The sequence below is a fragment of the Amaranthus tricolor genome, chromosome 2 (genome assembly GCF_026212465.1).
Source record: "Amaranthus tricolor cultivar Red isolate AtriRed21 chromosome 2, ASM2621246v1, whole genome shotgun sequence".
In the NCBI taxonomy this organism is placed as follows: domain Eukaryota; kingdom Viridiplantae; phylum Streptophyta; class Magnoliopsida; order Caryophyllales; family Amaranthaceae; genus Amaranthus; species Amaranthus tricolor.
The window spans coordinates 41,086,003-41,111,374 of record NC_080048.1 but is presented as its reverse complement, the minus strand read 5'-3'; the positions used below and the strand labels follow the sequence as shown (position 1 = coordinate 41,111,374).

Genomic DNA, 25,372 nt, shown 5'->3' with positions numbered 1-25,372 from the left:
TTTTCTGCATTCCTTAAAATTTTCTTTTAAGTGCTGTCTTGTTCATATTTTTAGGCACGGAACTCTATCGAGAGAGATTGGTTAGAGCACTTGCTCGTGAATTAAAAGTTCCCCTATTAGTTCTTGACAGCAGTGTTCTTGCTCCTTATGTAAGTTCTTAGTTAACTAATGATCTTCTGTGGGCAGGATAACCTTAATGTAGTGGTTGGTATAATCCAGCTTTGTTTCTGATGTGTCCTGGTGCAGGACTTTGGAGATGACGGTGTGTCTGAAAATGATTCAGATGATGAGCATGAAGATTCTGGTGAAGAAGAGGGCACTTCCAAATCAGAAGATGAGGATGAAAATGAGGAGTGGGCTAGCAATGTTGACACAAAATCAGATGCTTCCGAGGATGAGGAAACTGATGTGCAATCTACAGCAGAAGCCCTTATGAAGCTTATACCATTCAATCTTGAGGAGTTTGAGAAGGTATTGTCTGTTTCCAAGTCCATAAATTTTCATGTGATGTTATTCATTGATGATTATTAGAAATGCACCATAAGCTTAATTTTTTAAACTTTTTTCCGTCCCATTTGACAACCAGCTTTTGGGAATATATCTTTACAATGTTCATGAAACTTAAGAAAGGAATTTGGGCTTAAGTTTGTATCATATTGAAACTTATTGAAGTTAGTAATACCTATAATTGTGCGAACATTTAAAATTTCTCTCTCGAAGATTTAGCATTTTCGAACATGGATATTAAGGTTTAATTTAAATGTCATTTCTAGCTAATGTCATTTAAATTAGAGCTACCATTGGCTTGTTTATAATATTCTTTGTCATCACTTGCTCTGGATGTTCATACACTTGTGAGTTGTTTATTGAAACAGATGAAATACAAGGAATCATATAACTTATATGTCTTTATACATTAGTATTCAATGTAGCTTGGATGTTGTGAATTTTATAAACTAATGTTAACACTTTCTCAATTATGAGAATAAACAAACACTTCTTCTTCTCCTCTTTACATTGATTTTTCCCTTTATGTGTTTTTTTTCTCTTCATCTATTTCACAAGTACTCCCCCCTTCATTTTTTTCACAAGCTTTAATGGTGAAAGTAAGAATAAAAACTGTGTTTATGAAACTGCCGTACCCTTGTGCAATCTACCGTATCGAGTACGTATCCGGCACAGGTATCAGTAGCGACAATACCGGACACCGGTGAGCCGGCGAAAACGGAGAGTCTGAGTAACTTAGCTTTTTACCAATGATTGACATTGAATAGCATTTTCATTGTCAGCTATAACATTCCCAATGCCATTAAGGAGCTCTCAACTAAATTGAGATTTTGAGGGTCTGATGTAAGTAGTGATAAGACTAACAATAGGTTTTTATTACGATTGACCCTTGGTAGCAAACGTCATGTGCAACTTCATATGAATTAGAAGTGTTCATGATTTAATGAACTGTTCTATTATAGTCTATTTTGATGTAAAATTATGGAGTTATAAATCTTTGGCGCCATCAGAAAACGGACATCCATTGCCCACAATTTAATACAAATGTTGTTGTAATTAGGATCATATATCTCTTGTCAGCATTAGTTTGAAGGACAGGTCCTTTAATAGAATATATGATAGACTGTTGAACATATATGTTTTTATATAATAGATTGAATATGAGAGTTTTTAAATTCTTTTTAAGTTTGAACGTTGGAGGAACAACATCTATTTTTCAAGCCTTTATCTAAGTACGTCTAAAATAATAGACTAAACATAATGTTTATCAATACTGTCCTTCATTTCTTATAATATATTCTCTATTTTGAATCAACCATGATGTCAACACTAAGTTCAATTTGCATAATAGAAAATTCTAATAAAACATTGTATTAAATTCTGATTGCCGTGTGACATATCCTTCTTTTTGAGGTTAATACTTTATTAAAGTACTAAAGTGAACTTACTAAATACAAAGTGGTAGTTCATGATATTTATTAATTGAAGCTAGACATTGCAAATTGAGAATCATTGAAAAATCTTCTAAACTATGAACTTGTAATGCAGGAAGAATGTACGAATAGAATTCTCTAAATGTTATACTGTTCACTTGTTTAATTTCCATGATTTTCAAAAGCAACAACAATACTTGGGTTATGATATACATGGAATGTAGATATGTGTTTCTCTGATGTTGGAGTTGGGTGCATGTTCTACTGAAATGCAATTACATCAACATTGCTAAATATCAAAATGTAGGACTTTGAGAAAGTGATCATTGTAAGAAAATGTAGGTAGCTAACATGTGTATGTGAAGATGGATGGGTGTAAACTACATACACTAAAGGATATAATTCATAACAAAGATGTATGACAGAGCTTTGGCGTCACAATCACAGATATTGGAAAAACATTGAGAGAAAATTGTGTATCTTTGTTTTGTCATGTGAAAAAGCGATCAAAAAATGCACCAGCCACAAGGTTGGGTTTTGAGAAGCTTAAAAGAGGAAAACGTACAACGAAGATGAACAAGATAGTAGAATAGAAAAGTGATATGAAAAATTGAGACGTATAGGAGCATATGACTATAGTTAGGGATGAATGTAAAAGAAGAATATATATAGATGATCATTGGAATTGATTTTGTTTGTTATAGATTAGTATTAGATATTATTGGTATTTGTTCGAATGACCCCTAAGCTAACAGTTTTCCAGTTCTCATGCTGATTTGTATTGCTTTTGGGATTAAGGCTTTGACGTTGTCGTTGTTATAAAAAAGTCATATTCTCAAGACAATATAGGTGCTTGTGATCCGCTTTACATTTCTACCTTTTTAGTATTGTATTGAGTAGCTGCTAGCTGTCTTTGTTTTCTTACACTCTACTCTTATCAACACATTTCTTTTGAAGACTTGGGGAAGGATAAAGGCGTATTCATAGGAAAAAGAGATCAGATTTAAGGCTCCATGGCAAGGAAGAAATTTCATTCCATTGCTTTTACTGCAGTGTTACTTTTCTTTTTGCCCTTATGTTTGATCTTATATGTGATCTAGGACCATCTCCTTTGCAACGTTAGAGTTTGCTAATTTTGTTTGGTTTGAGTTGGAGTCTTGTACATTTGGGTATAGGAAAGAAGGAATTTTTGGAGGATTTTTAAGCATTCTTACATGTACAAATCTTTTTTTTTTCCTTTTACCATCTTCCTTTTGTAATCTAAGGCTTAATAAAAGGTTGAAGCCTTTGTGTGGATCACTGATTTGGGCATCAACAGTGGTAGCATTTTGGCTTAAAGTACGTTTGGTTGTATATTATGTGAGCTGGATATTAACTCGCGATCTTCTCTTGTATTATATTGGGTTGCTTTTGGCTTTGAAACTTTGGATTTCTGAGATTAAGGCCGAGTTTTTTTGCTCGTAAAAATACCTTTAAATACATATCTTGTAGAGAAGTATCTTTTATTTTATTTTATTTTATTTTCTTAAGTACTTTTTGTCTTTTTTATTTAACTTTTTGGTAAAATCTGTATATAGAAAGGGTGCCTTTTATGTTTTTTTTTTTTTTTTTTTTTTTTTTTTTACCTAATTTTATAGCTTTGCAATGACTGAAACTTTATTTTTCATCAGAATCCAATGGAAAGGTACATTTAAAAATGACAAGCATAGAAGGTAATTTTTACATAAGGAAGTATAAACAATACTTTGTTTTGAAAAAAAATTGTGTTAAAAGAAAGTACTTTTTGACAAATAAATCATAACATCTCTAGTTTCCTTTTAATCTCATAATATTCACGGAATATGGGTAAGGTAGCAGGGGACATTCGAAGGATTTTTTTAGGTACTTTCTCCATTGGGTTTGTAGCTAGAAAGAAATGACAAATAATTGTAATGATGTTTATTTTGTTTTATTTTTTATTTATTTATTTTCAAATGGAGACACGTTGACATTCCAACAAATCTGAGTCAGTTGACAACCAATGCTGCTTCCAATTGAAATCTGATTTTAATGTTGTCCTTGTTAGATTTTTCATAGATAGTGGCATATCTTAAAAAACGTCATTATTTTATTAGCTATTTATTCTATGACTTTTCAGAGAGTATCTGGAGAATGTGAAAGTTCTTCCGAAACCAGCAATTCTGAGCCTGTTGACAATCAGACTGCTGATGCATCACAACGACCTTTGAGGAAAGGTATTCAATTGTAATTTTTGTAGTTTTTTTTCTTCAATAGTCTTGTATTTCTGCTCTCAGATTGTTGAACTCAACAGAATATGATTTTTATAGAGGGTTTTAGTCAGATGTTGAGCGTATAATGTTTTGATTGAGTCGACTGTAAGCATTAATACCATCTGGGGTTCATGTGGTGTTTTTAAATCATTGGGAATTGGAATGTTCATTATCCATATCCTTTTATATTAGACAATTTCACACATTTTCGTAATGTATGGACTATAAAAATACCATATGCATCTTGCACTCAATGATCTGAGTCTGGAATAAGTGTAAATGTTTTGGGTGTAGACTGTGGAGCTTGTTTTTTTTGGAGCATTATTAATGATGATATCCCTTTGGAGTAGCTTAAGACAGGCCTTTATCTTTCTTTGCCTTTTTAGGTTTTTCTGTATATTTAGAATGCTCGAGTCATACATCCTTGTATTCTTCTTTTTTAGTTGCAAGACCTTGACTTTCACACTTGCCAAAGCACAGCTTCACCAAGACTGCCGCCCTGGGATGTCTGTCCAAATTGTCAAGAAAAATGCGACCCAAATCGCTCAAGGTGTCATCCCAGCAACATACCCAAATAGCTTTAACGATTTCCTGCCTTGATAATTGAAAATGTCTTCTTAAGAACAGATTTTCAAAGCACCAAAATCAATTTCATCTCGTTTTTATTATTAAGTTTATTTTATATACATAATCTATTCCTTATCAGTCGTTCTTTAAGTCAAGTGTTCCGTGTTCTCGTTCCCACTCTCGTACTAAACGGATTACGTTTAGGGTAATTATGTTTTAATCATCTTTCATTGGCAATTTCGAAAAGTTGGATCAACAACAACTACAACAATGACAAAACCTTAATCCCAAAAGATTGGGGTTGCCCACATATAGTCCTACATGAATTATCTTTCTTCATTCATTTTCAATTTTCTACCCTCTCAACGTGTAAATCTAAATCCTTCATAATCCTTTTCCACGCCAAATCTACAGGTTATTTTCGGTCTTCCTCGCTTAATATGGATTTTTTAAATATATATTCATCGAGATGAGTCTAGCAACAGTCATACTTAAGCGTAACACGCTACCTAATAACTTAGTAAAATTATGGTTGGAGTAAGGTATTGGAAAAGTGCGATGCTCAAAGTCTGATTCATAAAAATGATTAAGTTAGTTTGTGAATATTGTGGTTTTATTTTCCTTTTTATTTTAACACTCCTAGTCCTATTGCGTTTCCTAATTGGGTCTGTTCACCGCAAGTGTCCCGCTCTCCTATTTAGGAAGCTTTTTGTGGTTCACATTTGTTTGAGCACGATAAGATTCCCCAACTTAAATCTCTATCCATTAAACTTATATTTCTAAAAGTTTATACAAAAGTAAAGAGCATGTGTGTTGATATGGATGGAGTAACATTGTGGGTCTTACATATGAGATAATTTTATTTTGTAAGATTTGGCGATTTGTGTTTATTTGTTTTTTTGGGAGCTGTAAGGGCTGGAATGATTTGTAGAACATTGTTCCATGTTTCCTTTTGAAATTTCTGTGTGGGAGGTTTTTGTAGAATGTCTTTTGGGGTTGACATGATTGATTAGCTACTTATCCATTTATTATCTTATGAGGTCTTCTATTTTATTTCTTCTTGTACTACCTTTTCCTTTACCACTGGCGAACTTTTTTCAATCTGTTGATGAAAAATATCGATAGATCAATACAGAGATGTAGAACTGACCGCTGTTATCCTTTTTGGTTGATTAGTATTTTAACTGACCTGTCTTGAATTGTAGGCTGTTGGCTGGATGGGTGAATTTCATGTATTATTGTACAACATTGTATTTTTTGGTGGCTTTTAGTTAGGGAATCGTGTGTCACATAGTTCATGGACGAACATGTAATGGCAATTTTCTGCTATTCTGACCTTTTAGCTATTGGATTGCTTTTGAGTTTACATGTATAATCAGTGATCTGTTTTGTTTACGCACAGGTGACCGTATCAAGTACATTGGGCCGTCGGTGCAAGTTGAAGCGGATAACAGGTCAAAATCTGTTTTCTTTCATGATTCGTGTTGAAAGGAATATTCTATGTTGTTTCATATCATTACTTTTATCATCGTAGAGCTACCTTCAGATATAATCTTGATCATTGCTTCGGCATTAGTACTGTTCTGAAAGGGTGGCACTGTGGTAGGGGCTATTAAGTTTCTGCTTTGGATCTATGCATGCATGGATAGTTGGATTCATATTTCTTTTCTTAATGGGGACTAAGAAAATAATGCTTGTTCTGCAGGTCTTTTCGTTGTATTGTATAGATTTCTCTTTTTGTATCTGTAGAAAGATTTAGTGCTTGTCCTGGTACTTAACTTTTTTGTTTTCAAGTGTTCGATTTTGTATCCTATAGTGCAAAAATACGGCAATGGTCACGGTTGTGGAAATTGACATTGTTTTCGTCAAATAAATATCGCTTGGCATGACCTAAAACACAGTCTCTTTTACACCTTTATGATGTGGGTAATACCAGCTCTATTAATTTGGAAACCTTTACGATACGAATGATACAGTGGCGGAGAGAAAGGGGTGTCACGGTAGTCAAGTGACATTACTAAATTTTGGAAAACAAATAGTAGAAGTATTAAAGTGTAAGTGCGCTGAGTTGGTTGAGTAGTTATCTTTTAACCATTTGGTCTGTGGTTCAAGCCCCAACAAGTACCTTTATTTTTTTCTTTCTCCCTTACTTTATTCACACTACTTTTACTCTACGAAATCCGAAGAAACAATTAACCCATTTTTCCATTCACCTATTTTCATCCTTTCAAGTGACATCACTTATTTTTTTTAAGATCCGCCCCTGGAATGATATGATATGAAGCGATCATGTTTTTGCATTACGGTGTTGCCTGGTTCATCTTTTGGGATCAAAGTTTTCATACTATTATTGTTGATGTCAGTTTTATGTGAAAAAAGGGGGTACCTTTTTTTGTTGAAGAAGAATGCAAGATTACATTTATTTCATATTTTGAGGGTCAGAAGCTAATAGGGTGTCAATTCAAACTCATCCCAAAAATGCATATTGGGCTGGATTTCATATGTTATTGATAGTATGTTGCATGTTTTCTTTTTGCTATCAATAGATACTACATAGCTGCATGTGGTAGCAGAAGAAAAGCACCAATATTGTTTTGGATTGGTAGTAATAATATTGAAAAATATGTAGTAGTGGAGGAAGAGGATGTATATTTTTCCTTTTTCATTTCTTCTGTTGAGAAACCTTTAACAGTATCTACTTCTACCAAGAATATTGCGCTCTGGTAATCATTGATAATGTACAATGCATCTCATGAGATTATCTGGCAAAATTCCAAGATATGGGACAATGAATGCTTGTATTGTTATTTGTAGCAAGTGGTTGGTAAGTTGCCATAATGTGTAGGGATAACCTGAAAATACACGACTTCCTCTTATCTACAATAAAAATTACTTTAGCTACTTAAAAAAGTATTAAGAATTTGTTTGGTCCAGTTGAAGTTGCATTCATAATTAAAAATGATTTTTTATATTGCATTGATGATATCAAATAACTTAAGCTACTTTGATATTGTACATTAGTATTTATATGTTGCAGAGTACATACATATCTGAGCGTGAATAATCTGTGATTTCTGTTATTTTGAATCATTATTGTCCCGCTTTCATCGTTGTATGTGTGTGTTGTTGATGGTGGGGAAAGGTATATATACATTTGCTAGCCTCTACATTTGAGCAATTTTTTTAATGGTTCTTTGGGCATTACATGTTAGGCCTATAATTGAGTATCCTTTTCTAGTGGAACACATATGCTCTTGTTAAGTTGGTAATGTGTTGATTAATTATATGAAATATGAAAATGAAAGTGCTTTGTGCTTGTGCTGCCTCTTTGATAGTCTCTCCATTTGTTTTATCATTGTCTTAAAGATCAATGTTTATGTTTCTGTCTTCAGTTTATAGTGTCTGTAAATATATTGCTTGGCCTGACTATACAGATGTTTTGTAAATATATTGAGGTGGATAACTTCACATTTATGCTTGCAGCTCTGTTTCTAAAACATTAAAACCAAATGAGTAATATTTATTATCTTGCTTTATTGTGTGGTGTGCTCCAACTCATTGTGTTTTGTAAAAGAAAATGGTTGTAAATCTATGTGATTGCGAAATACTAGATTCAGTTCCTATGGTGTAGATTGGTTTTAGTGTTAATTTGTTTTTAAGTCTAAGAATTGAGCTATCATTCTGGAAGTTTCTGGGTTAGATAAGGACAGAAGTGGTTGCTTGTTAAATGGGTAAGTCAAGGTCAATTTATGGTCTCAAGTAATTTGATGATTTGAGGCTTAATCAGAGTAGAAGTGTGCATCCAAAGATGAATTGTTGTGATCTAGAGAAGATAGCAAGATTTAAAGCTGTTCTGTAAGGCTTGTACATGGAGGACATATAAGCAGCTTAAGGGTGTGGACCATGTTGTTTTTAGAGAGCAAGATACTATCGTTGAGTATATTTCCTTATAATTTGGACTTTGGGGTTCGGAGCACACTAATAGAGTGAGGTTATCCGTTATCTTTTGTATGAAGTCAAATAAGTTTCTACCTTGATGGTGTTAATGGAGGCATTCTACCAAGTTTGTTGGGATGTCATTTAGTATAGCCTTTTTAAGTATATCTAGACCTTCTTGTCATTGTGACTTTGACTTTATCCCTAGACTAGGAGTTTATCTCTTTTAGCTTCAATACCAGAATTAGAGTAGGTTAAGCCAATTGAAGTCAGGCTGTCAGGGATTATTGATAATATGAATTAGGCTAAAGGTATAGCTAATTTTTTTGCCGATAGACCAAGTTGGTTCTTCCCAGCACAATGGCTTTGATCCATAGTGTTTTTCATAGACTTACAAATCACGGCTGTTGTGATTTTGGTTTTTATAATGTTTTTGATACTTAAGAGATGGGAGGGAGCCGTTTTGTTAATTTTCCTTTAAGTTGGAGGCTGGGAACGCGTATGTTAGGGTGTCTGTGAGTTTCCCAAGTGATACTGGAGAGGTTTGGGCAGAGGTGGGGATGTTTGGAGGTGTTTAATTTTTAAGCTAATTGATGGCCGCCTTTCCAGATTACTTGTGGCTATCTGTGTTATTGGAAAGGGATATCTAATGACAGAGGTGCTTGGGGGCTTGAAAATGAATTCCCTTTTCGAGCTGGTTTAGGGGCTCAAATTTCACTTTGCCAGTGCTTATATCCTTTTTTCATTAGCTGCAATCATCTCAGATCAACAGAGGAGTTGGAAAGCAATCCATCTTCTATTGATTTTGAATTCCCCTGTTGCTTTTTTTGACTCCACTAAATAGTACAAATATAGAAGAAATAGCTTACTGCCTAGTGCATGGCTGATGTTTAGCATGCAACGCATTGTCCTGGTCTTAATGTGATTGTGTGTATTTTGGTGCTTGATGTATTGAATCTTGAGTACATGGTAGATTTGAGTAGGAATTCAGGTTTTGTTGATGGTTTGGTTGTCTGTAAGGAGCGGTAGGTTCGAGAAGAGGATTTAAATTTTACTGATAGTGTCTTAACTCTCACCTATGTTTTCTGTTACGTCCTGTTGATTCAAGACTACTATATTTCTTTTTTTTTTTTGAGTTATTGAATCGTAAGATTTACTTTTGTGTCAGCAAGGTTTGTGTTGACCTGATTGTTTTGGATTTTTTTTCTGCTTAAGATTTTTGCTATACATAGTTTACTCCATCTTACCTTGGCTTCCGCTTGGTAATTGAAGTGTTACCTAATTCGTATGTTTGCCTTTTAAATCTGCAATGCTCTTAAAAAGGGCAAATAATGAACCAAAATCGATTCACTTGTTGCAGTTCAAAATACGTAGGGGTTTTGGCATCTTTCCCAGCTTGTGTTACTACATCATTGGCATGGATTTGTTTGACTGAAATAGTTGTTTTGCCTGCACTTGCATAAAAGTGGACCTTTGGTCTTTGATGTTTCCACACTTTCAGTTCCATTAATAAAGTTTCTTATTTGAAAAAAACAATAAAAAGGTCCTGATTTGAACATGTATGTGTCACATCCCTTTCTCACTTTAGCGATAATTCTTTAAGGATTATTATGCCCTCGTCTTGAATGGCATCCTATGGTGATCCATATTTAAACATGAATGTCGAAGGCATGGTATTTGCACTGTGCTTAACCTGGATTGTAAGAGTAATAGACTGTGCACTTACATAGCTCCTATGAATGGTTTTTCTCATTCTAATTAGAATATCAAATGCTTGTGGATGTTTCTGTACCACTGGCATCAGTCAATGAAGTGTAAGAGGTGCATGGCTAACTCAAAGATATATTGCTGCTTTACATTAGAAATTTCACTTCTATTAAGACTGAAGAGATGTTTAAAAAGATAAGATGTGTTATTTCTGTAGTATGCCTATTGGACTTAGGATTCCATGTCCTTGAGTTCAGGTTTTACTAGCATAATTGCGCTTGATATGTTTAATTGGACTGTAGGCTTTGGGTACTTTGTTTCTTTGTGCATGACTTTATTATAGTCTGATGTTCTCATGCCATCTAATAGCTTCATGACCACAGAGCAATCGTTTGCTAATTTTTAGTTGTTCCAGTTGGTAGTGCCTTGCAATCATGTTGCTCGTTAAACCATGTTAGCATGTTCTATTTGTTTTTTTTCTTTTTTATGTATTTTATTTACCTTTGTGCGAGTGGTGGAGGGGGAGAGGGTTGGGCTTTACTAGTTTGTTTGTGTTTAGAGCATTTCTATAAAAACAAATCTATTATTGTAACTGAATTGGACATTTTATACAGAGAGATACCAACTGGGCAGCGTGGTGAAGTTTATGAGGTTGAGAAAGGACGTGTAGCTGTCATTTTAGACAAGGGGGAAAAGGATGATAGTACAGAGCAAGATGCAAAACCTCCCATATACTGGATTCAAGGTACGCTGATCCTTAATCCTCCGCTTCAGTATAATTGTGTAGTCCATTGCTTGTAGAAGAATCATCCTAACTTCCAATAAAAATGCTGAGAAAGAAGATTATGTTGTTTCTGTGGACTTTCATATTTTAAACAGAAAAATTTCAGGAACAGACGGACTTTGCATGTACTCTGATTTGGTTCTTTCTGGAACTCTTCGTTGGACTCAAGCCTTTTGATTGTTATTTTGATTATTTTTTGAAACTTGGAATCAGAATCTGGATGGACTCTAGTAACAACAATTCACTTTTTTAATGCTGGACTTCTTTGGAGGAATATATGGCTCTCTGTGTTAAATTCTAAAATAGATTATCTTATGTTATTCTTCTATCGGGTGAAGAATCAATCCGCAGAAGAATAGTATAGAGGAGAATTGGCTCGTTGCTGTAAAGTTTGCTATGTTCAATATTATTAGTGTCAAAAAAAATGTAGAATTACACTCCGTGGTGTATAGAGTTTTATGGAAAGTCACTGTATCTGATCAGATTTTTTGAAAAAAGGTGCTGAAGTTGTGTAGTAGAGAGAGAGAGAGGGAGGGAGGGAAGAGTGAGGGAGGGAGCATGCTCGTGTATATCTCAACCTTTGACAAGTCTTTCGCAAATTGGTGGCTTTTGGTTTCATGCTTTATTAGAGGTCCTCTGATTGTTGTTACTTAAAAGAGTTGTTCCCTAAAAGAGATGTTATATTATGTTTGACAATTTATTGTGGTAGTCAGGTACCATATTTTGGGGTCGTATCTTGTGTATGAACCATGAGAGAATGGTGTGCCACTAGGTCCAAGTGTGTGTTTTCCAACAAGAATGTCAAAACCTAAATTCCAACATGTGGGGTCGGCTATATGAACCAAATCAACTCAACATAAGAAATCATTTGTAACAAAGATTATGATTTGTTTGTCGTACTTGATGGTAATCTACAAGTAAGAAAATTAAATGCAATGGTTATCCACGTAATTCTCCTCCTCCATCTTTTTTTTATGCCTTTGATACTACAATTTACATATTTTTTTTTCTATTCTGATTTGTTGGCCTCTCCAATAACTCCTTGTCTTCTACACGACAAAAATGTTAATTTTAAGTTTTTTTATAACATCTACTAACTCTTAAGTACTTTCATGAAAGAGTTCTAACATTCCAACATGTTAATCTTAGGTTGGATCCAATTATTTCCCTTAGTCTTTTATATCTAAAACCTAATAATTTTTGGTCATTTGATACCACATTCGGGAGATGTAGCGCATTGTTTGTGAGTGCCAATTCAGCAACCCTTGCGACCACTACACCTGACCTGAGTCTAGGAGATTAAGTGTTAAACCCTTGCTCATTTGACACGATATTTGAGCAATGTAGTACCCTGCTGTTGTTTGACGACCTAGAAATCCTTGCATACTTATCACTACATCCGAGCTAGTATAACGCGTCGCTGAGTAGGGTACATTCCTACATTAGTTTGAATTCGGCTCATGGCATTTGATGTGATGATATTTTACGCTAGTTGTGACTAAAACCCTGCCTTGGCATGAGCCACTTGACATTAGGGTAATGGCAATGTTTCATGCTCCTGTTGTATACTTGTATCATATTTACATTACGATTGTTGTCTCTTTTCTTTCTCTTATGCCTTTTTCTTTTCTCTTGTATACATGGGAATATGATATTATTATTTTAGTAACTCGTTTTTTAAAAAATTGTTGATTGCACAGTGTATCTCTGATCTTAAATATTTATACTCCCTTTTGCTTTTCGTGTAGTAAAGGATATTGAGTGTGATCATGATGCTCAGGCTGAGGACTGTTACATTGCCGTGGAAGCTTTGTGTAAAGTATGTTATGGTTTTTGGACTAGGATCTATTTTCGTATGATAAAATATGTTCTTGAAAATGTTTTATGACATTACTTTCTGAGGTTCTTAATCTGTAGCATGGCCCTTCATTTAGTCTGATTTTCCTTAATGTCTTTCCAGGTTTTACAGTCACAGCAACCTCTCATTGTGTACTTTCCAGATTCCTCATTGTGGTTATCACGTGCAGCTCCAAAATCCAACCGTGCAGAGTTTGTTAGCAAGGTTGGAGAAATGTTTGACCAATTATCAGGTCCATTGGTCTTAATTTCTGGGCAAAACAAAGTTGAAACTGGTTCAAAGGAGAAGGAGAGTTTTGTAAGTCTCTTATCCACTGGTTCAATATTGATATTGGCATGTATGTATTGTTGGATTTAGTCATAAGAACGAGAACCTTCGGTTTATAATCAACTGATATGTCTACAAGTGTTTGTGAGATCTGTGATGAAATTGAGCCTATGGCAAGTAATGGGACTTGCCCCACATTCGTTCGTTGTGTAGTTAAACTAATGAGGGGTTGATAGATCAATGGGTCCCCCCCCCCCAAGTCTTCTGGTTACTGTTTGATATATAGCAATGGCATCAGATGTAGGGGGCCAACCCAGATGCTGACGTACAAAATGGTGGTCTGGGTTAAACCACCTGCGACCCAAGTGGCTGTGCCCAACAAGGACAGTGGGATTCATGGGGTGTTGATTGCAATAGATTTGAGCTCATGGCATTTTATGGGACTTGTCAATGTTGGTTGTGAGACAAACTAATTTGATGTTTAAAGATCAAATAGACTCTCTCACCTAATAGGTTAGTCTTTTTGGATGAACTTTCCCATTTCATCTATAACAATCTCACATGTGAAGCAATGTTGTCCTAATGTATGGTATATTCATCATTTTATATAACATAATGATGACAAGCTACTCTGAATTCCACCAATGATCTTAATTCCATAAGAGATGGTTGTGTAAAGTAAACTATGTTGAAGCCGGATTGTACTATTTCCTTCATTTTATGTGAGTTCAAAACATGGCCAGCTTGACATTAGTGTTCTTGTGAGCTAGGACCTATGTTTATGATTAGAATCAAGCCTTAACATAGATTCTGAAAGTGGTACAGTTAGGAATATCTATTGTAATTACTCCGTGTATGTGGGGGTGAGAGTAACATATTGAGTTATGGTTAGATTTAGAGTTGGAGCGGGAACATTTCAAGACTGTACTTCCATAATCTTGCTTGGACGCTAAAATTATCTTTTATTGTGTCCTCAAGCTGTTATTAATCAGATCACAGAGCTGTTGGAAATGTGAAATTTTTTTTATCCTGGAGGATGCTGGATGATTTTCTAGGTTGCTTGCTTGTGAGTTGTTCTTTGGATGGCTTGAAAATGAACTCCTCTTTTGAGCTGAGTTTGGGGGCTCAAATTTCACTCTGAAAGTGCTTATATCCTTTTTCTTTAGCTGCAATCTTCTCAGATCAACAGACGAGTTTGGCAGTTATACATCCTCTATTGATTTTGAAATCCTTTGTTGCTTTTTGACTCTACTAGATAGTATAAATGTAGAAACAATAGCTTACTGCCTAGTGCATGGCATTCAAACGAGTTGTCCGGGTCCTGGGGTTAGGGCCTTAATGGCTTGCTGCTGAAATAGTGAGTTACATAACACGGGTGGGACATGAGCCGTTCAAACATCTACCTAATTGGGTACCCTGGTTTTCGGATGCTGGGTGCCAGGTGCCAGGTGCCTGATTATGAGCACCCCTAATTGTATGACTATGTTAGTGTCTCCACTAATAAAAGATAATACAATGATGTCTATCAATATAGGAAAAATGTCCAGAAATCTTTCATTGATTTCTTTACGATAATCTCAACTTTTGATTAACTATAATTAATCCCAACTTAATGTCACCTACCCAAAAATGTTGTTGCCCAAGAGATCATTGGTTTTTGTAGGTTAATTACCACAAAAAATAAAAAATATTCAAATTTAAAAGGTAAAGAAAAACAATTCAAAAAAAATGATCTGTTTTTTATATATATATATTTGGAATTTCGTTCTAGTTTGATTTTATTTTTTCTTCTTTTTTTTTCAAAATGACTAGTGAAACAAAGTCATAGGTTACGAACTTACATGGGCGCACTCTTAGCAAACAACACTTAATGTTGGGTTTGTTGTTTGAAAATTAGTGAAAGGTTTGATTATTCTGGACAAATGTTTCATCCGTTTATGTTTGATTGTTTGTATAAACTTGTGATGACTTCAATTGATAGGATCTATTGCTTAAGTTATTGTATGAATGTGCTGAAGTTCCACTTTGACTTATTAGAATCTTTAATCCCCAACAGATCTTTTGTAGTATACATGTGGAATTTATCATTGCTTACTAAAATGATCTATCTTTGTTATTTGACAGAAAATGGTACTCCCAAATTTTGGACGCCTTGCCAAGCTGGTAATACTTCACAATCTATTTTCATGGTTAATAATACCACATTATAGTAGAGTCAGAACTGTATACATATAGTACATTTAAAGTTAAAAATACCACAGTATAGTAAAATTAGAATTGTAGGCTTATTTTAAAATTATTCATTTGTTTCATGCTCCTTATTATTTGTTTAATAAATTACCTAGAAGCGTTTTATGAATGTATGTTTCAATGTTTCTGGATTGCTGCTGTTAATAATGTAGAATTATTATCCTTTTTAATCATTGATGGTTTCTCCTTTAACTGCTCATTTTTTTTCTTTCTTTTGTTTGCCAGCCTCTTACATTAAGAAGACTGACAGAAGGTTTTAAAGCAACTAAGAGATCTGACGAAACAGATTTAAATAAGCTTTTTACTAATGTAGTGTGCATACATCCTCCAAAGGTAAGTTCATTAGGCTGTATATGGAAATGTTTTGCATTGTGGCCAGAATGTTGTGTCTTCGTTTCCTTCTTTATAATTTTCAAAGTTTTCCTTTAAATATTTGCAATCCTTTGCTGTGCGATAAATAAAAAATGTGTAGAACTTGAATGAATGGATTACGATAGTGTCTTTTCTTTAGTCATGAAGGCTCTCATTGTATAAGTCATTTTTGGTAGTTATTTCTGCAATGAATTGTCTTTTATCCCCCTGTCTACTCTCAAACATAAGCAAAGTTTAGTTCTGGCTAAATTTAATTAGATTAGATATTAGATGCAAAGCTTGCCAAATTTTAATTTATGATTCAAATCCAAAAGTTTTGGTGTACACTTTTCAACATATGTTCGTGTTCTTTTTTTATGCAAAAATTAAATGCTATAAATAGATTGTAGTGACAAGTATTTATGGCATGTGCTCTACATTCTCTTGTAAGTGGATTTTGATTGTATAAATATATAATGGTTTATAACGAATGTTATGGTGTGATCTAAAAAACAAATGCTATATTGTGTGCAATGTAGGGTTGAACATTGTTTAAAAACATCTTTATGTAAAATTGGAACTGAGTGGCCTTAATTAAATTCCATACCTTGGCGTTGTTCATATCATCTTTTGCCGTTATCTCAGTCCTCTACCTCTAGAATTTATTTTGAAGAAACATAGGAATTTTTTTCCGCATTTATCTGTTCACAAGCTTAAATTCTTCATTGCTTGTATCGTAAAGGTCTTGAAGATTTGTTTTCTATTGTTTTGAATCTCTTCACTCCACTGTTGCTATCAGGAGGAAGAGCAACTTGTTACTTTCAATAAACAGCTTGAAGAAGATCGTAGAATAGTAATCTCACGCAGCAATCTGAATGAACTTCACAAGGTATAGGAAAACTTGTGTAACTTATGTTTTTTGATATTAAAATAGCGTCTCAGGCTCTCAGAAAATCAGGTGTAAGGCTGCATTTTGTGGACCTGTTGGCCTGACGTACTCTAGTCATTGTTGTTTTGAGCTAGTAGTTAACTCTATATGTTTGCATATTCCTTCTTCAACTGCGCTTTGATATAAGTTTATGTGTAACACCATTAAGAGGAGAGAAATTTTGCAGAGCTTAATCTCAAGCTGATACTGGCATTAGTTTAAGCTCTGAGCTGCAGAACATTATTGTCAATGGACTTCTCGCATATATGCATCTAAAGTGACCAAGCTGTTCAAGTTTTTTTTCCTCATTTTCATCGTGTACTGCAGGTCCTTGAAGAGCATGAACTGGCTTGTTTAGAGTTACTGCAGGTTGACACAGATGGTGTGGTCCTGACAAAACAAAGTAAGAACGCACAAGTATTTAGTATTGGTATATTAGTGCTGGTCTCTGCATCCTGAGTTTTCCTTGCTCACTTAGGCTACAAATTGTCTAAAATAATTGCACGATAAAAAAGCTATGGCTTTCTCTTATGACTTTGCAAAACATTCTTCTTCAAATTACCAGGATTTTTAGAGAGGAAGAGAGATCATATGTATAAATCTAGTACTTGGTACAGGGGTGGTCTTTTTAGAGCATCATATATCTTGTTCATTTTTGCTTCCACAAGATTGATTTGATTGTGCTTTTTAGCCTTCCCTATGGCCCACATCAGAAGTTCCCTAATCTTTGTCTTTTTTTTTTTTTTTTTTTTTTTTTTTTTTTTTTTTCCCTAAAAACATGCATTCATGCAGAGTACATACACACATTTCTAAACAAATAACGAGTCACACATGCAAGAAAAATACCTGTTTTAAAGATTTCTCTATCTTTTCTATTCCGACTGTCCAGTAATGTGTTGTTATTTTATTTTGAACTCTGTTGCTTTTTGACCAATTGCTTCCTCTACTTAATGTAACAGAGGCTGAAAAAGTTGTTGGTTGGGCCAAAAATCATTACTTGGCTTCATGTGTTCTTCCCTCTATTAGAGGGGATAGACTCAACCTACCTTATGATAGGTATGTATTATGTAAGGTGTCGTTTATGCATATTAGTTGATCATTCTGATATGGTCACTTCAAGTGCTTTTGTCTAACTTTCCTTTTTCTTGTCTTTATTATTCGGTAAGCCTGGAGGTTGCAATTTCGAGGTTAAAGGAGCAGGAAACGTTAACAAAAAAGCCTTCACAAAAGTTGAAGGTATGTTTTTGTCTTATGTGTTTTTAACAATTCTCCCTGTTTTCTTTGATGTGTATCTTCTTATATGTTAATTTTATAATCTGACAGAATCTTGCAAAGGATGAGTACGAGAATAACTTTGTTTCCGCTGTAGTTCCTTCTGGAGAAATCGGTGTCCGGTTTGACGATGTTGGTGCTCTTGAAGATGTGAAGAAGACATTAAATGAACTGGTTATTCTTCCAATGAGAAGGCCAGAGCTTTTCTCTCATGGCAATTTGCTTCGGGTACTAGTTTTTGACGGATAGGCATTGATCTTATTTAATGATTAAATGTGTTATATATTTGTTGATACACTTAAGTTGTTATCAGCCTTGCAAAGGGATTTTGCTTTTTGGGCCCCCTGGAACTGGAAAAACTCTTCTTGCCAAAGCGCTTGCAACTGAGGCAGGAGCGAATTTTATTAGCATTACTGGTTCGAATCTGACTTCAAAGGTATGAACAGCTCATTCATGAGAACTAGAATATTGTATGCTTGAGTTTTACCTGCTTCATATTCATGTTACCTTGAGTAATTTTCTTGATCTGCATGTTTTCAGCCTCTATCTTTTTCTTTATCTTGCTCGTCAGTTTTATTCTACTTCGTTCTTCCCTCTCCCAGTATAAGGTTATGTTTCCTCTGATATGAAAAGATACATAAAAATTAGAATGCAATAAGAGGAGGCATTCCCAAAACGGCCACAAACTAAGGATAAGGAGCATAAATCAAACCTTAAATAAAAAAATTATTATACAAACCACCACATCATGCTGGTGGGTGATTTGAAAATTTTGAGCTCCCTATATAAATTATAAACTTTCAAGTCTTCTCTTACAGGATAATTAAGGTTCCACCCACCTTGTCAAGAAGGTTGTTTGCTCTATCATTAATGATCAAACTCATTACTACCAACTTGCAGGAGTTGGTCTGTTGAGTTATATACTGGGGATGGTCGCTCTAGTCAATTGCTGATCACCATTGGCCTCATCACTATCCTCATTGTCTATATCATCTCTTTTGATTATAGGCTCATCACTATTTTGTGGTCAATTGCATCATTGAAAGCACCTCAGAACCCTAGAGTATCTAGCTATGAATGTGAGGAATATTCAGGTAGTTAGTTAATTACTAAAATCACCCGCTAATTGAAAGCTGAATGTGATTGGAAATCTTTATAAAACACTTGCCAACGTCTTGGTCTCTACCTCGAGCTAGGTGTTCCACAAAAGTGCCACAAAACATGGCCTCTTGACTCCCTGATCTTATTGTTTGTCACTACAACGGAGGCTACCTACTTAAAATCGACCAGGAGGTTGGATTGTATGGGTAGGTCGTAGGATCATATCGTTGGATCAAACGATCCTACAAATTGACTTAAATATGCATCTTTCCATCATCTTTTCTTTTAAGATCTTTTCAAGACCCATTTGAAGCACATATTTGACACAAATTTGTGTACCGTGGATTATCTTGGTAGGTGGCAGTGGCGCAGTGCCCTTAAATATGGACATGCAAGTCCTTCTTTGCATGCTCATGAAAAAGCAGGGACGAAAGGGGTGGTTTTAGGCATTTTATACTAGGCCTGTGCTGTGAGTGGCTACCGTTTACCTTATAGCATACATATATATCGCTTGATAGAGTGCTTGCTATGGACACTTTGATGTATAAAAATTCATGAACTGCATGCTGGAAGCTTGGAAACTAAAAATATAATTGATATTAGGTCGTGCTTTTTAGGGGAAATTTTATTTTCATTTTCATAAGTATTTCATCTCATCCTTGATGTTGTGCTTTCTAGAAAAGTATGCACGGTGTCTTTGCTTGTGCGGTTTGAGAGTGTTTGCTTTTGTTTAACTCATATCCAAATTGGAAGTAATTTTTCATTTTCTGTTTATAGTGCTGATTCTGTTTGCATATTTATTTTTTCTTCTTTTATGGCAGTGGTTTGGAGATGCTGAAAAGCTGACAAAGGCTCTTTTTTCTTTTGCTAGTAAACTGGCACCAGTCATTATATTTGTTGATGAGGTAAAATGTTAAGTTCTTGATGATTTTCAGTGCTCCGTATGACTCTACTCTTAAATAAACAGAGTGTTAATATCTTTTGAGGATAATTGTGGGCCAAACTGGAAGTCTAGTTTTTAAAGTTCCTTGACAAAAGCTTATTTTCTCTTCCATCGTCTCAGAATCATTATGGCTGTGTATTAGCTGTTTGAAATGTAGGTTATGGTGGTGAGAGTTTTGAATGACTGAAAATGTTACAGGGACAAATTACTTAAGGGTGTTGCTTTCTGCTTGCAGTTGGCTTTGGGACCTGTGTTCTGTGTAATTATGAGGCCTCTTTTGCTTGGTTGTAGGTTGACAGTTTGCTTGGTGCTCGTGGTGGTGCCGTGGAACATGAGGCAACTAGAAGAATGCGTAATGAATTTATGGCAGCCTGGGATGGGTTAAGGACAAAGGATAGCCAAAGAATCTTAATCCTTGGTGCAACAAATCGCCCATTTGACCTGGATGATGCTGTTATTCGTCGTCTGCCAAGACGGTAAGATCATTATTATGCTCATAAGTCTGACTTGGCTGCTTTCTTGGCTTACAAAATCGACGCCCTTAATTTTTTTAACATCTCTATGCTTGAGGCTGCAAGGTCATTTTTTGCTGTGGGATTTGCATGTGACTTAATCTTGTTTCCCTGGAGGTTGAAAAGCATGTCGTTTTGCAATGCTGATATGAAAGATCAAATTGTGTCCAATGTCTATTCAATGTGTATCATATATATTACTCCCTCCTATTGACCTTTATTTTTCCATTTACTTTTTTGATACTATACATCAATCACTCTTAATTGTATTATCATAAATCTATAATTTATTATATAGTCAAGTAAGATCTTGTTTGATTTGTTTCAAAGTAAATTTTATTATATCAACTTTTTATAATTTTCAATCATACACAATTAGAGATACGTAGGACTAAAATAGTGCATTGGATACAACGTTAAAAGTAAATGAGACAATCATAGTGAATAAGAGGGAGTAATTATTATAGAAACTTTATGTTAATCTAGGACTCTCGAATTATTAGATATTTTCTCTTTTATATCCTAACCTGTGTTGTTTTCATGTATGTAATTTGTTATTTGAGTGCCAGCAGTTTATTGATCCTTCGCAAACAACAAAGTTTGGGGAAAGGTTTAGAAGAAAATTCCCAATACTAACACAATTGAAGAAAATAGGAAAATTTGCCCAGAGTAATCCCCACTCCCACCTTTAACCATTTTCTAAAATAAGGCCATGTATTGATTTATCCTTAATAACGAACTTTGGGTGTGTCTGCTCATAAATAACCTATAAACTTAGGTAATTTACCTTCTAAAAAAGGAAGATTTAAAGAAAACTGGAAAAAAACGAAAAAAAAAGTTGAAATAAAACCCGCCTTTGTGGATTTGACCATTAATTTTCCCTAATGATCAAGTGTATACCGGAGGGCGGTGTTTATTGGTGGCCAAGTGCCTTCTTAGTATGCTGAGGAGGTGATGTGGGAGACAATGTAGACACTTGTGGTAATGCCGCGAAGCAGTGTGTTGGCTAAGTAGCTGATAACTATAAGTATTAGAACACAGTATTGAAGAAGTCAAAGGCTTAACATCAATACGTCAGTGGTTATGTGGGAGACAATATTAGACATTGAGCATTGTAGTTAGTAAGTTTTAGAACACAGTGATAGACCTTTAGTTGGACAATGCCTTCACATGTGGGAAGAGCTTAGAAGAATGGTGAAAGACTGGTGTGCTAAGTTTCACATTGCTAAAGAGCTTATAAACAAGATGATTGGACTACAGCTCAGGTTAAGCTATCATCCTGCTTTTCACAAAAGAACAAGAAACTAAAGATGGCAAATAATAAACCACATGAAAGAAAATCAAAGTAACATTTGAGCTTAAATGTGAATGATTACAAGAGTAACATAAGTAGTGTACAAAATCTAGTTTTTCACCATAATTGAAGCAGAAAAACTCTTGAATCAAAAGAGGAAACAAACATATAGACAAATTATATTGGAAAATTTGGTGCAATATTCAATAGTGAACATTTTTGTACATAATGACCAAAAAGAAAGTTGCAAACTAGAATCAATAATACATACATAAAATGATGAAATGCAATAAGAAGAATGCAAACACATACTTCATGTTGACCACATTATTAGATGAAACCATGATAATAGATTATTAAATTATCAATAATAATAATAATAATAATAATAATAATAATAACAATAATTGAATATTGATCTAGCAGTTTATTTGGTTTCTTTGGAATTGTCAGTTTTATACATCTGCTTCTGTGTTAGCCATTTGATGGCGTTGGGGTAATTGAATGGTGATTTTTTTGTAAAGATTTGTTAGCTTAGAAGGATGCTACGGAGAGTATTCTATTCAATTTGGTCACTATAGGATCATGATATTATGACTTCTGTACAGGATATATGTAGACTTGCCAGATGTAGAAAATCGAATGAAAATTTTGAAAATATTTCTTGCTCAAGAGAACCTTGAGCCAAATTTTCGATTTGATGAGCTAGCAAATGTGACAGAAGGATATTCTGGAAGTGATTTGAAGGTATGTTAACTTTGCTTGATATCATGTTCTGAGACTGCCATCATCCTACATATTGTGAGCCTCTAATGAAATCCTCCTCTGTTCCATAGAACCTTTGCATTGCTGCAGCTTATAGACCTGTCCAGGAACTTTTGGAAGAAGAGAATAAGGTATTGTCAATTACTGATTTTTAATGGCAATAACGTAACTTAGGGGCGTTTGTGTGTGTTTGGATATGGGGTATGCATTAAGAAGTAAAGCTTCTTTTTACTTATTATGTTACTGAGCTTTATTCCAGGGCCCAGGTATGAAGTAGTTATCTTGGTCTGTAATTTAATCTTACAAATATTCCTGGAGATTGCCAGTCTTGGATGCTTGTGCTTCCATGAACTAAGAGCCAGCTCATTGGTTAACTACATTAGGTGGTTGATTGTGTTTTCTGCCTATTTGGCATCATAATATAACTATTATGGGAAGCTATATATGCCCGTTTAACGTGAAACGTAGTGCAAAAATGCGGTATGGAACACGTTGATATGGTAACTTGGGTGATGTGGTGTCATACTGCCATAAATCGACAAAAACCCTGAAATATTTCTGGAAGCGGACTGAACTGAAACCCAGATTTTTTGTGTTATGGTGAAAATCTTTATTTTATTTTTATCAACTGAACTTTTTGGTCTTTTATCGAGTGTTTTCTGAACTTAGCTAAGTTCTAAATTGGACCAGGGTAGCTCTTCTCTGTATTTAATGGCTTATAGCTGGACTTATTTTCCTTCTCTGAACTTCTTTGCCACTTTGAAATTACATGAGCTGATGAGCAATACTTTCCTGAAACCTTGTTTTTGTTTGAAAAGCACAATGCCTAATCGTTTTAATAATTTTTGCTTTAGTCAAATTGCAATTGTCAAAAATTATAAGAATAAATCAAATGTCTTGTTTTTTTTTTTTGGGATTATGAACTCATTATCAATCAGCAATGGGTGTCAGGTTGTGATCTATGTTATACCTTGGCTATCTAGAGCGGAATTGCAAGAATCAAATGCAGCAAATGAAACAGAAAGTAATAAGATTAGTAGAAAGAAAAGAGAGAATAGAGAGAATAGAATGCTTGTCTTATGTAATTAGGGCAGTGTATCCCCTAAGTTCTTAGAGTGACCCAGTAACTCCCATTGTGTATTATTACACTCAGATTGTACTACAAGCATAAAAATGATCTATTCACTATTACAGCATATATAGTAGTGTACTTCTTCTAGGAGCCTCCATACAGCTTAGCACCAAAAACAGAAAGATTGCCATACCGAATTTGCCATACTCCTTACTGCTTCGTTCCTCTTCTAGAATACACATGTATAATGTTGAGTTTGTGTGGGCCGTGATCCATCACAATCTACAAAACCTTAGTTATATTGTGATTTTGTTTTCGAATTGGATGACAGCTTGTTTTCAATCTCTGTATCGACTTCTTGACTGTTTATAATTTTTTCTTTGAAAAAAAGCAAAACAAAAACAGAGGGACCTTGTGTGGCTTTCTTAGGGTTTGCTTGTTCTCATATGTGCTCATTTATATACCTTTTTTATGTGTTTGTTTGCTTGTCCTGACAGGCTGGTAAGAATGATACATCATCTATACTACGACCACTTGGTTTGGATGATTTTGTTCAGTCGAAGTCTAAGGTATGTTTACCTCTGCTTTTCAGCGTTGTGGGAAAGGGCTTTTTGGTTTCTTCGAGTCGGATTTTAAACATTGTTTTGCTTTGTGGAATGCCGCATATATGGGGGAATTCTTGTTGGTGTCCTATTCTGTACTTGTGGATGGAGTGCTATTTAGCTTTATAAACATAATCTGTTGATGTATTGGCGTAATTTTGGTGGCGTTAAACGATTTTCTTGAACCTTTTGATGGATTTGTACGCGTAACATAACTGTCGACTGTCATTGGAATCGGGTAAAATTCCTATCCGAATTTGTCATCACATGCCATCTATGATTTTTCAGGTAGGACCTTCAGTTGCCTATGATGCAGCCAGCATGAATGAGCTTCGAAAGTGGAATGAACAGTATGGGGAAGGTGGAAGCCGGAAAAAGTCACCATTTGGTTTCTAATAAAGCTTTAAAACAATTGCAGTGGAATGAACAGTATAGATCAGGTGGAAGCCCTTGTTGACCTTTTTGGAGACGAATTTACAGCAGCCCTGTGATTTTGAAAATTGATTAACATGCATCAATCTCGTAGATGTGAAAGGGCAGAGAAGGATTTCAAGAATACGTTGTGCAAAAGATGACCAGGATTTCTGTGCCCTCTAAACAAGACAAGCCTGAGCGTTTCTCCTCGTCTGGAGAGCATGCTATTTGATTTACGGGCAAAACGTTTGACATAAGCCTTGTAACTTAGAAATAGGTTTAATTAAAATTTCAGTTCAGTTTTACAGAAAAGGAGAAAAAAAGGAACGTCTATTGTTAAGGGGTTGAGATTTAAAAGGCGGTTTACTCGTGTGTTGAGGGCAGGAGGTGTCTTGAAGGGATGTTGCACACAGGCATTACTCTATGTATATCTTATAAGTCTTGATGCTTGTAATATTTTTTGATCCTTTATAATGTGTATTCTTCTTGAAACAATACTTGTGTTATGTAACGGAAACATGGAAATATCTTCATGATGT

General features: G+C 34.8%; 1 protein-coding gene across 2 annotated transcripts in view; it reads left to right on the top strand.

Moving 5' to 3' along the window:
* LOC130806604 (uncharacterized) overlaps positions 1–25,364 on the top strand; it is a 26,872-nt gene extending 1,508 nt beyond the window's left edge. Inside the window, exons 4-25 of one of the 2 annotated variants that reach the window (XM_057671747.1) lie at positions 55–149; positions 247–471; positions 4,078–4,174; positions 6,180–6,231; positions 11,035–11,165; positions 12,953–13,023; positions 13,165–13,359; positions 15,454–15,492; positions 15,805–15,912; positions 16,730–16,819; positions 17,186–17,261; positions 17,818–17,914; positions 18,025–18,094; positions 18,182–18,358; positions 18,444–18,566; positions 20,053–20,136; positions 20,466–20,650; positions 22,589–22,727; positions 22,817–22,876; positions 24,315–24,386; positions 24,708–24,859; positions 24,946–25,364. In XM_057671747.1, the coding sequence (XP_057527730.1) occupies positions 55–149; positions 247–471; positions 4,078–4,174; positions 6,180–6,231; positions 11,035–11,165; positions 12,953–13,023; positions 13,165–13,359; positions 15,454–15,492; positions 15,805–15,912; positions 16,730–16,819; positions 17,186–17,261; positions 17,818–17,914; positions 18,025–18,094; positions 18,182–18,358; positions 18,444–18,566; positions 20,053–20,136; positions 20,466–20,650; positions 22,589–22,727; positions 22,817–22,876; positions 24,315–24,386; positions 24,708–24,815 (2,294 nt within the window). In that variant the 3' untranslated portion in view covers positions 24,816–24,859; positions 24,946–25,364. Of the gene's footprint in view, positions 1–54; positions 150–246; positions 472–4,077; positions 4,175–6,179; positions 6,232–11,034; positions 11,166–12,952; positions 13,024–13,164; positions 13,360–15,453; positions 15,493–15,804; positions 15,913–16,729; positions 16,820–17,185; positions 17,262–17,817; positions 17,915–18,024; positions 18,095–18,181; positions 18,359–18,443; positions 18,567–20,052; positions 20,137–20,465; positions 20,651–22,588; positions 22,728–22,816; positions 22,877–24,314; positions 24,387–24,707 lie in introns of both variants that reach the window. The other variant, XM_057671746.1, reaches the window with a different exon arrangement.
* Positions 25,365–25,372: the final 8 nt, after the last annotated feature.